The 12,614-nt window shown below is 49.8% G+C and overlaps 5 protein-coding genes across 5 annotated transcripts in view; 3 read left to right on the top strand and 2 right to left on the bottom strand.

The window, feature by feature from the left end:
- Positions 1-3,414: 3,414 nt before the first annotated feature.
- LAESUDRAFT_649572 (Clavaminate synthase-like protein) lies at positions 3,415-4,991 on the top strand (the record flags this gene model as incomplete). Its single annotated transcript, XM_040904185.1, has 10 exons — positions 3,415-3,478; positions 3,535-3,677; positions 3,730-3,855; positions 3,906-3,948; positions 4,006-4,117; positions 4,167-4,246; positions 4,302-4,317; positions 4,376-4,437; positions 4,492-4,595; positions 4,650-4,991. The coding sequence occupies 10 exons, from the start codon at positions 3,415-3,417 to the stop codon at positions 4,989-4,991; spliced, it is 1,092 nt and encodes a 363-aa protein (XP_040765947.1).
- LAESUDRAFT_724225 (uncharacterized protein) lies at positions 4,893-7,203 on the bottom strand. Its single transcript, XM_040908569.1, has 3 exons — positions 6,328-7,203; positions 5,354-6,273; positions 4,893-5,293 (listed from the first exon to the last, which is right to left on the bottom strand). Exons 1-3 carry the CDS (start codon positions 7,151-7,153, stop codon positions 5,111-5,113), a joined length of 1,929 nt encoding a protein of 642 aa, XP_040765946.1. The 5' UTR covers positions 7,154-7,203; the 3' UTR covers positions 4,893-5,110.
- A 2,527-nt stretch (positions 7,204-9,730) lies between these two features.
- Positions 9,731-10,629, top strand: LAESUDRAFT_724223 (uncharacterized protein). Its single transcript, XM_040908568.1, has 7 exons — positions 9,731-9,779; positions 9,833-9,939; positions 9,996-10,055; positions 10,122-10,149; positions 10,204-10,267; positions 10,319-10,487; positions 10,538-10,629. The coding sequence occupies exons 1-7, from the start codon at positions 9,750-9,752 to the stop codon at positions 10,599-10,601; spliced, it is 522 nt and encodes a 173-aa protein (XP_040765945.1). The 5' UTR covers positions 9,731-9,749; the 3' UTR covers positions 10,602-10,629.
- Positions 10,630-11,083: 454 nt separating this feature from the next.
- On the top strand, positions 11,084-11,323 carry LAESUDRAFT_624797 (uncharacterized protein; the record flags this gene model as incomplete). Its single annotated transcript, XM_040903321.1, has 2 exons — positions 11,084-11,125; positions 11,183-11,323. Coding segments are annotated over 2 exons (183 nt in total), but the record flags the coding sequence as incomplete, so codon positions are not given.
- Positions 11,324-12,525: 1,202 nt separating this feature from the next.
- Positions 12,526-12,614, bottom strand: part of LAESUDRAFT_724219 (uncharacterized protein) — a 501-nt gene continuing 412 nt past the window's right edge. Inside the window, exon 2 of the mRNA XM_040908567.1 lies at positions 12,526-12,588. The gene's annotated coding sequence lies outside the window, so the exon portion shown is untranslated. The remainder of the gene's footprint in view (positions 12,589-12,614) is intronic.

Genomic DNA, 12,614 nt, shown 5'->3' with positions numbered 1-12,614 from the left:
CCACTTAAGGGTTCAGGGGGATTACTTGGGATCAGGGGGATCAGGGCGGCACGTTCCACGTGACTGTCCCTTTTAGTCTTTTTGATCTCTTGTCCGATGTTACCGTGACAGTGTGTCATACATGCCGAACCTCCGAACTACTTAGTAAGACCATGGGAATGGTATTGCCTGTAATGGCTACATCTCCGGTGGCGTGGTATCTATCTACCTCGTGCATGTGAACTAATATCCCCTTAAGGACATATTTCCGGTGTCGTGTATCTCCTTCGTTGGATTCTTCCGGAGTCCGACCGTTGCTTCTAGGTGGGATGATATTACTGTATAAGTTAGGCTTACCTAATACCAGCGCTACTTGTCACATGTGTGGATATCACGTGATGTGTCATGTGACTAGACCTGGACCTTCGGGGCGTCTAGGACTGTTAGTACTTCGCGTACCGGTTCGTTCCTTTCTGAACAGCCTAGCGCTGATGTCAAATGATGTCTTGGTCACATGCAGAGGTGAAAACGTGAAAATCTGTGACAGCTCTCAGCAATCCACGATCTCTTTCGGACATTCTTGCGGTGTGTAGTATCTATGATGAGCAGCTGGTGTCATTTCTGCATGCTGCTTTACGTGTACATCCAAGGGACAGAGCCAGCGCTGATGATCTGTTGCAGCATGAATGGCTCGCTGACACCAAATGAGTGTCAGGATAGGCAGATAGCACGATGGCATGGATTGATCGTCACAATGTCGCGTTCGCTGCAGAAACATGTTCAAGTAATGCAGTCGGCAGCTACTCATCAGCGACCGTCATCGTTTCGCCACCAATTATTATCCTTATCTGAATGAATGATGGGCATGCGCTGGTTTCCTTAAGGTGCCATATTTTGCATTTAATAAGTGAGCGTACGAATTCGGGCCTGACAGAGGCTCGCCATCGGACTCTCACCATGTAACGGAGGAAGACACACGCCGTTGACGTCGTCTTCTTTATTCAGATTTTCGTCATGCAGGGACAAGCTGTCGTGTCGCTCCCGGAATGCAAATCGACAATATTTAAGGAATAAAAGCGATCGATATTCTAAGGAGTAACCTGAGCAAGACAGCGATATAGCCGCACAGCGCACAGGATGCTTCAATTTCATTTCTTTCTCTCGAATTGATTCAAATTTTACTGGCCAATCACCCTCATTCATGAGCCCATCAAGTCGATGACACACAGTACCCACAGTTGAGGGGAACGTCACGTTGCTTCGTGATCGTTTTGAGCGCCCCCTGCGCGATGAGCCCGCTCAGGAGGATGGCTGCCGTGCTGATACGTCCGCAGTCGGCCTGTTCGCCCCGAAAAATGATCTAGTCCATAGAGAATAAAAGTTTGTAGGAAGCTGGAATACGCACGTTCCGCCAACTGCAGCGTCGATGTCCTTGGGACCCGGGCGGTTCGACGACGAGTTTTTCCACTTCTTCGAGAGTGCTTCAGTCGTCTATGTCGAATTTTCTGGTTAGGAGACATAATTTATGAGTTCATGGGCAGGCGATCAGGATGCCTTCCTTGGACCGTCGTCCAGAAGCGTCGCGAGAGCGGAAAGCGCGAGTAGAAAGCCGTCTCGCGGGAGATCAGCGCTTCAGCGCTCAGCTGGTAGTACTATTGTAGACCATTTGGATTATCATCCTACCCATAATTCTTACCTAAAAGTCAAGCAATTTGCTGCAGGATGACTGCGAGTCTGCGATAGTATTGACTTGTAATTTCGATTCCTGATGGCGCCCCTCGAAAGCCATATTTGGCATGACGACTGCCTTTCCGGGCGACTCGGAGTTCACCGGGTGCATACGTCACATGGCGTTTCTCACATTTCGGTTGCAAGGAACGCCACAATCGTCAGCGCAATCCCAACCACCGTTTATCAGTTGCACGCTACGCTGAATGTCGCGCTTTGTAAAACCCAGTCGACATCTATACCATTATTGAAAGCTCTCCTGCTACATTGCATGCGTTTTATCGTTCCTTGACCTCGTTCTGCATGCTTTGAAGCTTTCGAGGGCATATTTGGCCAAAACATGACCGAAGTCAGGTTCGGAATCACGTAGAATGTGCAGCATCACAAAATCGAAATGTTTACGGAAATCAGTTTGTCAAGAAAACAAATGTTATGAGCCGATCTACGTGAGCTTTGTATTTGATCGCTATCAGTCCTCAGAACATGCTGTGAATGGATTCGTCGGATCAGTGCATTGGGAGGGTCGACATCAGCATGTCTATGCTCATTGAAGAGCCACGCTGGAAGCATCTGCCATGTCACGCTGTCTGTACTGTACGAATATTTATTTACTGAAGCTGCCATCAATGCATAGTGCCATCACGGCGGACATATCATAGATGTGGTACGTGTCGAAACATCAGCGATATAACGGCTGACAAACGCACACTCAGTACGATGTTGCTGAGAAATCACCGATGCGTCCTCTTTGGCATCTTTCCAATGTGCTTACGGTCCACTGCCCGATAGGATGTTTTATCACCCTGCGTCTGTGCGTCCGGACGGACGCGATGCTTACAGGCTTCAAATGATTGGACGAGAAGAAATCACACCCCAATTCTGTTTGAGCTTCCGGACCGCTTTTCTAGGCCCTGTGCGAGGTACTGCAACCACCGACACTCGGACGTCGCCACTCGCCGTTCCATGATACTGTACGTCTTACACATCCCATGAGAAAGTGGGTCCTTTCAGGTCCTGCATGCGCGTGGTCCACCGATGTAGAATGCCTATCACTGGAGCGATAAACGTTCTTATCAAGTACAACCGATAGGACGCATCACATGGGTTATCAAGTGGAGCTACTCCCGCCTTCCCTTCAAGCATGTATTCCTGCGGAGGAATCTATCACATAGAGTCTATTCGATAATTGATGATAGCCACCGATATGCTTTGCGGCTTCTTTGAATGACCCTAAGCGATCCCTCTTTCGGAGGCTGTATGCAGCCGCGGTACCGAGACTCATGCTAGTGCGGAAGTTCTTTGGAATATGCAGTTAAGCCGTATGCGCTGACAATTCCTTTCCAGTAGAAGCCCACAGAGGGAAATTACACGCCGTGTTGGCTGGACCAGTATGCACTACACACTGTTAAGGCATCGGCTCGTTGAACACAGCCGTGCGTATGGACCAGATTGCACGTTTGCTATACAGAAAGAAGAGAAGCAAGGACGCAATGTCAATTTCAACAATTTCAACTCAGCGTGCGTACGGATTGCCTGTGCGAGGTATCTCTATCAGCCTGGCAGTCAGAGCTCGGGCTTCTAGATAGCAGAGACTGTCCGCCGACTCCGAACATGCCGCGCTATATATGCAGCAACAGATTGGTTGTTTGTAGGAGCAAGCCTTGCTTCAGACTTTTCTCCCATTTCACTATAGGCGCAATTTTCAACATGCCGAGCACCGTGCTGCCTCCTGTTCCTCACAACGAAAGACTGCCCACAACGGCTGAAGATCGTATGTTTCATGCCTCTCACGTGTGTCAAGCAAACGTCTGCTTATTTATTTTGTAGTCGACTGGGCTGATATCCCCATCATCGACCTCGCAAATTTCGGCACCGATGACGGAAGAGCCGCGCTTGCTGTTCAGGTCCGCCACGCCATGTCAAATGAAGGGTTCTTCTACGTGATCAATCATGGCTTGACTCAAGCGCAGGTACGCCTTCCGTGCATTCCGCGCCCGCGAGACTAACGTTCAAAACCTGTAGAATGATCGCATATTCGATATCGCTGACGTGCCCTTCTCAGTTGTTCCAGAGGATGAGAAGAAAATTTACACCGGCGATTTCGAGAAGCTCGGAAAATACCTCGGCTACAAAGCCAGGCAGCACTGGGTATGCTGTATAGTTATCCTCTGTACTCAGTTATTGATCGTGTTTTATAGCATATTGATGGAGGTGTGCACGACCAACTCGAGCAATACAACAGTATGTCTTCCCTATGTCGGAGCTAGATGACATGTGGCTTACATACTTCATTATCAGTAGATCGTGATGTCACTAGAGACGAGCATCCGCGAGCGCTCCAGCCATTCCTCCCGGAACTCGATGCGTTCAACAAGTTCTGCCACCACAGCGTGCTTGAGCCGATTCTCAGGTATACACCGTTTATTTCCCTGTTTCACTTTATCTTGACTGCTGTGCAGGCTTTTGGCGCTTGGCCTAGAGCTTGCCGAAGACACATTCGTAAACATCCACGGTTTTGATGCGAACAACGAGACATCAGGTACGTCAAGCGTCCACTCGACGAGCGGAAGTGTTCGTTGAGCAGCCATCACTAGTCCGTTTCATTAAATAGTAAAGACAAGCTTGGTTTATGCCATGTCCTTTCTGTTACCGAATCTTCTTCTCGCAGCTACCCCCGGTCGCAGGAAGAAGAAAAGATCACGAGAAACGTCTGGCTTAAGGGCCACACTGGTATGTCCATCGGTAGGTATCGTTTCACCTACGCTGACATCTGCGCACGTAAAGATACGGGAAGTGTCTCCATCTTGTGGAGTCAGCCCATCTCCGCGCTGCAGATGCTATCCCCCGACGGAAAGTGGCGCTGGGTCAAGCACATCGATAACGCCGTGGTAAGCTCCCGCTTATCGCAATGGCTTCTCTGAATGTACATTCACAAACCTTAGGTCGTCAACGCCGGCGATGTGTTAGAATTTTTGTCTGGAGGGTTCTACAAGGCGACCATCCATCGTGTGGTGCAGCCTCCCGTTGACCAGCGCGGCTATCCTCGCGTTGGCGTGTTCTACTTCGCGAAGACGAACGACGACGTGAAGCTCGTTCCGTACACCGAGAGTCCTGTCCTGCAGGAGTACGGCATCAAGCGGCGCATCGAGGATGCAGATGCGCCGACGATGCTCCAGTGGCGCAGTGGCAGGGCGAGGGCGTACGGAATCAGCAAGCTCGAGAAGAAAGAGAACAACATCGAGGAAGAGGTCATCGCCGGTGTCGTGGTGAGGCATTACAATTGAGCATCGTACTCACATTGGTGCGCTATGCGCAATGTATCTCGATTGCATGAAAAACAAGGGAAGATGGTGTAATATCTATGAATACAGTAGCTGTACAAACAACATGTGTCATCGCACGATTAGTTCAATATAGATCCATCAAACAGACTTCTCTTGCCTATCCTTACACTTCCTTGGAAAGGCAGCCCCGTAAGCTCCATCTCCCCGTCCCGCCCGTTCTCGAACGGCAAACCCTGGACGTGAACAGCGACAGCAGCAACTCCCTGCACGCCGGCAAGGGCTCCGCCTGTGCCGAAAACGACCTGAGGCATCGATACGGGACTCAGCATATGGCGCGCACTCGTGTGCGCCAAGTTCCTCACCTTCGAGACAAAATTACTGAACTCGCGCTCCCGTCCAGGCAGCACCTCCAAGGGCACATCGACGAGCTTCGCTGACACGGCGACAGCAGACCCTTCGCCCTCTTCACTATCGGCAGGTTCGCTCAACGCAGGAAGCCAGTCCTCCGGTCTTATATGCGCGAACGCACGCTCTGGAAGCGGATTTGGAAGCGGCGGAGTAGGTGGGACGTCCGGGTCCCTATCGTCTACTGGATAGTTCAGCACACGGAAAGACGGCTCAGACGCATTCGCAGCTTGGGGCCACCCGCCTTCAGGCGCCTCGCCGTCGTACACGAGGACGTCTGGGAAGACGCGGGCGACGTCCACACCAACCTCAATCCCACGTGGGAGGACGACGCGGGCGAACACCGTCCCGCTTGCAAGCATGCCCGATCCAACGGGCTTGATCTTCATATCCTTGATTGTAACATTGCGGAGGATGTGCGGCTTCGGGCGTGGCGCAGGGAATATCGTGCCGACACTGAGACCTGGGATTAGCGGCGTCTCGAGGATGATTTCCGAGTCGCGCGCAGAGACATAATTGCCGAGGAAGTTAGAGACCATTGTGGAGGCATTGCGCGGGAGCGGTAGGACCTTGCCTGAGATGGAGATCGTGATGTTAGGGTGTGTAAGCGTGAAGGGTGCAGTGTAAACGGTGGCGATCTCGACGGGTGAAGGTTCAGGTTCGGTGGCGTTGAAAGGCGGAAGAGACACGATGAACGGCAGAGACGGCGCGAAAAACTGAAATAGATCAGGAATGGGGTTTATGCACGTCGCTTGAGCATGAATTGAGAGTGTGTCATTCGCGGAGGTAATGACGAACGACTTGAGAGTGACGAGGTCGGAAAAGCCAGGCAGGGGATTGCTGCCTCCTGGTGGTGGGAGTCCTGGTAGGTTCGGAACTATGGCGGGTCACTTTCGTTTGCGCAGCATGGAGGAAATGAGAGAAGACACACTGGGTATGTGTACGGAAGTATGGATGTCTGAGTGGACGACGCGGAGGCGGCACCGCCAATCGTGCGCGTCGAGCCCGCCTCCTTGCACGCTGGCTTGACCCACGGATGCACCCACTCGGATAACACCATCTCGCCAACTGTCGCGCACAAAGCGCAGAAGGACCTTTGCGTCTCGTGTCGGGCGGATAAGTACAGGGACTGCGACAGGCGTCAGCCATGTGTTGTCGGGTGGCGGGTTGGCAGTGAGTGGAACTTCCAGTGGCGGCAAATCAAGGGTTGTAATTACATCGGTAGGATATCCCTCGCGAGTGATCTCAATCAACGAGAGATTCACGGTGACCCTGTCCAGGCGATGGATGCCCCAGCGGCCGAATGACTTCCACGCGTCCTGGACGAAGTTGTCTTCATCAGCGGTATTGACACCCGCAACCTCTCCGGCATCCAGCCCAAGTCTTCCATGCACCATGAGCCAGATGCCGCCATCACCGGTTGTGTTGAGGACATCCACGCGGTCGGGGCCCCGAAGTACCAAGGCGTGCTGCAAAATCTCATCAGGAGATGCACTCACTGCTCGTGCGCGGTAGGAGTATAGGACCACGGCAGCCAGGATCAAGACAAACACGCAGAGGGACACCGAGATGAGGAACACAGTAAGGACTTTATGAAAGAGTCGTCGAATGGGAGGCGCATGTTGTGGGATCGTGCGAGCAGTATACGAGCTGCTGGAAGATCCCAGCAAAGGAGTGCCCTCGGTAGGCTCTGGGGATCGTGCTCTTGCCTTGCCTTTGTCGATGTGGTGCTCGACATTGAGCGAATCCGAGCTCATCGTCGGAAACAACGATGATGGTTAAGTTCAGGTAATGATTACCGTATGTGGAGAGCAAACGTGTGGCCGACATCAACTGTGGCAGGAGCCTCATTAAAGGCTGCTACTTATCTCTCCTTACGCGGTCCGCATACACTATTCGCTCAGTTCACAATTTACAATTGGAATGGCTCTTTCTACGTATTTGATCGTGTCTCGTTATTATTATTAGAGACGAACCGTGAAAAAAAAGGGCCCACAGCCTCGATTCTCGGATCTGTTCTTCTCCAGAGTTGCGTCACTTTGCTTGAGCCTTCGCACACCAGAGTCGGTGAACTTTGCTGACCTTCAGCAAGTATCTGTATCAATATTGCTTTCCGGATGAACCACTGCGTGTCGATAGCTTAATAGGGAAATCTTCCAACGCTAAAGGGAGTCCTTTTGACGATACGCAAGTCCTGCCGGCGCGTGGCCTCCAAAGGGCCAACACGGTATGATCGTTTCCTCCGCCATGTTTATTGCCATTCGGATTTGAAATTAATTATCCTAGTCTACGTCAATATCTTTCTGGACATGTGGGCTACCGCCGCATGCCCTCACGTATGCCACTTTTCAAGACCTTTTTAGGCTGAATGCACGGCGTCACGTCGAAGACCGTTCCGCTGAATAACATGAAACTTCTACTATCCTGACTGGGAGCATCGGAGCATATGGGTGGGTAGCAATAGCCTCGTACATCCCAGTCCGTCGGTACGTATGGCAGTCGCGCTCACACTTTCACAGAACCGCCGCCGGGCCAGAGTGGCCGACCATGAGACTACAGAATGGAAGTTACTGATGCCAATTCACCTGGTTCAAGTAAATTAGATCATCATCGAACTAATGCGATGAGATATCATAGGTAGACATCAATGGATAGATTTGGATGAATTCAATCGGAGGCTGTGGCGCGGCGCGCATGAAGCACTGCGCTATAGATCCCGAAGAATATGGTTCGCGAATACAGCCGATGGGGAGCATCATGCATAGCCCGGTGCACAGCATCCTATGCATCCGCAAAGAGTATCTATCGTGTTAGACAGCACTGGTCAAGCGTTTCACCGCGGTGCACTATTTGTGGTTGGCACGCCAAGCGTGTAACCAAGCATATCCCGCGCTTAACCTTCCAAGAATGACTACCAATTATGTATACATCGCATGATGGTTGGATCTTTGCATACGTCAAGAGCGCACAGACTCAATACTATCACCGATGGCCATGATATGAATGCATCTATAGATGGTATTGAATTTTGTCTCATACCTCTCAGTTAGAGATCATCATTCGCAGGAACAAATGCCATTGCGCCCATTGGACAGTTGGAATCTTGATGCAGGTGGGTGATCGTGGGTACATCTCCACCGTAATGCTATATAAGTTAGCGGCAAGGAGCTGGGCAAGCGTGTCCCATGCTTCTATCTCAACCATGGTCAATTTCGCTAAGAGTCTCACATACATTTTCATCGGAGTGCTGCTTTCCGTATTGTGCACCTGCCACTGCATACCCCAACTTAGCGATGTTTATCGGGTACCACACAGGCTACATGGTTTCACAATTGCTCAAAGTCTATATTACTTTTATCACTACAGAAATGATCGCCGCCATTTGGTGCTCATGGTAGGCCCTTCCATTCTACCTGAATTCATCTTTTGAGGAAACATGCTGCAGGTGACGATCCTATGGTTTGTCTATGCAAGTCGAGCTCGATAGAGTGATCTGACTTGTTTCACATTCCAGGATCCTTGATACATCGAAGACAGCAATGGACGTCCAGGTGCGACATAATGGTTTCGATGGTGCTAGGCTGAACTCAAATGTACCTAGATCTTATACGTGTTCATGCTGCGGCATGGCCACAAGTTGTCAGAGATGCAAACGCCGACGTAAACTCTCAAATTGTTTCAGTGGAGTTATCGACACTAACCGGTTTGCTGCCAGGACTTACACGGTACGGCGAACTGTTAGAAATCCTATTCTTCACGAATGAATATTCTATTTTAGGCTGAAAAGGTCGTCTCTGTGAGTGCTGCGGGATATCATGACTCACAGCTCATTGCAGATAGGCCACATCCACTTTGATTTGTCAAGGGTCCGTGATGCCACGTTTACTATCATCACTTGTGGTGACACTACCTACAGGTTCTTGATACATACGGTCATAAGCCGTGAGTCTTTATTCAGAGGACATTCACTGTGCGTCAGCATTTGATATCTCAGAACAGTCATGCACGGGTATCAACAAGTTACTCGCATGATATTTCTCTCTCTCTGTGTAAGACACTCTCCCCTCATATGCGTTTGACTCACTGATAATTACCGTAGGTTGTTCTGTGTATCACCTCATTCGGTAATCTGAGAACTTCTCATCAGCTTCACAATATGAGTAATCCTTATTTCTTCGTCATACAGCCGGAAGTTTGTGTCAGTCCAGGCGAGTTCTAGCACATTTCAATGCATCACTAATTCAGTCTTTTAGTCTTCTCGTTTGCTGCGTGCGTTATAGGATTTTTACCTTTGATGTTATATTTGCATCTCATGTTCATGGCGGTCTCTGCAGGTATAATAGTGCAAATACCATGGCCACCATTGGTTCACTGGCCGGAGAAGTAGAACCGTTCATAGTGCCAGCTTCGTGTTCTGACATTTTATTCCGCACTAGATCGGAGGGCTGTTGCGTGGATTCCCACAACTGATTGCCGATTTACAAATTTCCACCTGCCTTTTCTACTTGCTGCGCAAGACAAGAGGTCAATCGGGATCCCCGGCGTCAGTACTGCGGTATTGTGCTGTCGAAAGCTGACGTTGATTTCATGTCGCGGTAGAACCCAAAAGGTTGTCAACAAAGTCTCTATCTATACGATCAATCGTGGTGTTTTAATCTGGTAAGCTTGAAAGAAATCTATGATTCGGCTCAGGCCCGCCGACAATAGCTTCTCTCACTATTGCAGTGCTCTGCAAGCATTGCAGATCGGCCTGGTCAGTTAAAATTCCCCATTGCCTAGGGATTGATAATAATAGGAACATCTATAGTTCCTGGGAGATCTCAAGGACGGAACTATTCGTTCGCTTCTCGTTAGTCTTCCGGCTAGCACAAGTGAGTCCAGACCTCACCATGCATCTCAAAATGCGTTAATTGATGCTTTAGCATACCTGAACACGATATTGACGATGTACCTTTATGCACTGCAACGCCAGCGCTCTGCAGACTCACATTTTACCAGGTTGAATGCTCGCCACCATGTCAGTAAGGTATACAATCAAAGAGAATTTCGCTCGATGCCCCTTGGCGCCATGCTCACTCAGATGCGGTCACCGTGCGTGCTATTTCCAACCGTTTGTATCATATTGATTATAATGGTCGTAGGAGCCATCAAGCTGAGCAAGCTCAGGCGGACAATGATCAACAACAACAGAAGATGGTTCCGTAAGTCAGCGGCGCGCGTATTTGTAATGGAGGTCCACAGACAATGCTCCCACTGAAAAGTCGAGAAAAGGCACTCAGGAGATTTTATATCAGACTAGCCGGTCGTACTTTCTATAGCATTCAAATCTTGCCTAAGCGATTCGGCGAACATGAAGATTTGTGTGTACAAAACTTGGCGGGTCACTTCACTGATATGCTTCGAGACGGGAACAAGTTCGTGTTTCACGACGTTTGTCGCTACTGATGCAGGACAATATAACTATACTTCTGCGATTCTGGGTAAATAATCGAGATGACACATTATCTGACCTGGAGTACAGATTCGTACGATATAGAAAGGTCAGCTCTATTTTTCCGTCTGAGGCTTTACAGACCCTGCTGACAGGTCCAACGTAGTATAAAGTGGTCTATTCAACGTGGCACCCAAGTTCAGAGCATGGCGTATCATTGTGAAGATCCACTTCATATTAAAGAAATATACCTCATGCTCCGCAAGACGTTCTCTCATTTTCAGAAGCCGTGAACAATGTGAGCTATTACTGCTTCAAATTTGTCGTGCTGCTTACGCAGCTTAGTGATATACAGGAAGTGCAAACATCGCATACATTGGGCCCGAATGTTCGCCGTGACCCGTATCGTGTTCCAATTATTCGGTTGCAGCTGAGTCGAAGCCTTCCAAAGGCGTTTCCTGAAATGCGAGACGAGCCCTTGGCAGTTTTCGGTGACGGCGAAAGGCTGCTACCTTCCTCTTCTTACGCAGTTCCCATACACTATCCACTCCGTTCGAAATCACAGTGGGAACGTTATTATTCGAGGTCAACAGTGGGAAAGGGAAAGTCCCGATTTGATTAACTGCTGTTCTTCTCCAGCGTTGTATTTTGCTTGAGTCGCACACCATCAATGAATTTTGCTGACCTTCGGCGGGTGTCTGTATCAATGCTTTCCAGATGAGCCACTACGTATGGATGGCTTATAACGAAAACCCAGGCAATCGTTCCGACGCGGCTTTTTGCGCATAAATTGGCGAGTCCTGGAAGAAAAAAGCCGTCCTTTTGCTCATGTTCGACTTGATCATGGGTTTTAGCGTGTCCTTACGGCCATACAAAACAGGAAAGACAATTATCGCTGGACTGAGGCTGTCACGTACTGTATAAGAGGGTCGGTATCGGGACATATTTTGCTTCGCATTTTGCTAATATGTACGATCAATCACGCTATCGTGTTATGTTGCTGAACCTCGTGGTTGCCGTTGTGGATAAGAAATGCGACACATATCATATTGATCCATCTACCTGTCAGGTGCTCCCGCGGAGTGTCATTTGGTGCGTGAGTGAATATTCAGCGAGAGTGTCCGCACGCTTACCGTTCTCGAACCAGATTTGTTCCGTGACCTGTGCGCCAGGCGAATCGCCTTTGCTTTCAGAAACTGTCGTGTAGTATGATTACCGATGCGGCGTTCCCGCCAGCTGTGCTTGTTGATCGTGCTTGATTCTGGACGCGAAGAACGTCCGGTTGCGTCTGAATGCTTCGGTAAACTGAATAGGTTAAGTCATTTTGTTTTGGTACTGCTATACTACACATTTGAGTAAACCGTATATCATTTCATAAGTTCAGGTTGTAGTGGGCGACTCCGAGTCGAAGGGTGGAGCAGATCTGCACTGTGCAGGGCCGATCTCTGAGCACTGGACCAGGAGCCCAAATTAACGTCGTTTATGGTGATTCAGTTCTCAGATAATAATCCAGTTCCGCTGGCGAGCGCTTAAACGTATGGTTGACCTCGGACGGCGGCACAAAGGCGGGCCGCTGCAACTTCAGCACCTTTCTCTTTGCTAACTAAGACATCGCTCTACAATTCACGCGTCTCCTTTTTATAACCTGCGGGAGCCCTTCATGGGAACTTTTGGATCACAATAAATCTAGGAAATCGTGGTGCGGCAAGGGTGTTAGCCAGCCGGCACCTTCCCGTCTCATGGGCGCAATGGGAGTGAGAGGCTGGTGAGGCCACAAACGACTGGGG

This window comes from Laetiporus sulphureus (assembly GCF_001632365.1).
Source record: "Laetiporus sulphureus 93-53 unplaced genomic scaffold LAESUscaffold_12, whole genome shotgun sequence".
Lineage (NCBI taxonomy): Eukaryota > Fungi > Basidiomycota > Agaricomycetes > Polyporales > Laetiporaceae > Laetiporus > Laetiporus sulphureus.
This window is presented reverse-complemented; position numbering and strand designations above follow the sequence as displayed.

Coding starts and splice junctions, on each gene's coding strand:
- LAESUDRAFT_724225 (XM_040908569.1), bottom strand. CDS start 7,153: ATGAGCTCGGATTCGCTCAATGTCGAGCACCACATCGACAAAGGCAAG. Junction 6,274..6,327: donor TACTTCCGTACACATACCCA/GTGTGTCTTCTC, acceptor GACCCGCCATAG/TTCCGAACCTACCAGGACTC. Junction 5,294..5,353: donor TCAGTAATTTTGTCTCGAAG/GTGAGGAACTTG, acceptor TCGATGCCTCAG/GTCGTTTTCGGCACAGGCGG.
- LAESUDRAFT_724223 (XM_040908568.1), top strand. CDS start 9,750: ATGGCCACCATTGGTTCACTGGCCGGAGAA. Junction 9,940..9,995: donor GGTCAATCGGGATCCCCGGC/GTCAGTACTGCG, acceptor ATGTCGCGGTAG/AACCCAAAAGGTTGTCAACA. Junction 10,488..10,537: donor CTCACTCAGATGCGGTCACC/GTGCGTGCTATT, acceptor TAATGGTCGTAG/GAGCCATCAAGCTGAGCAAG.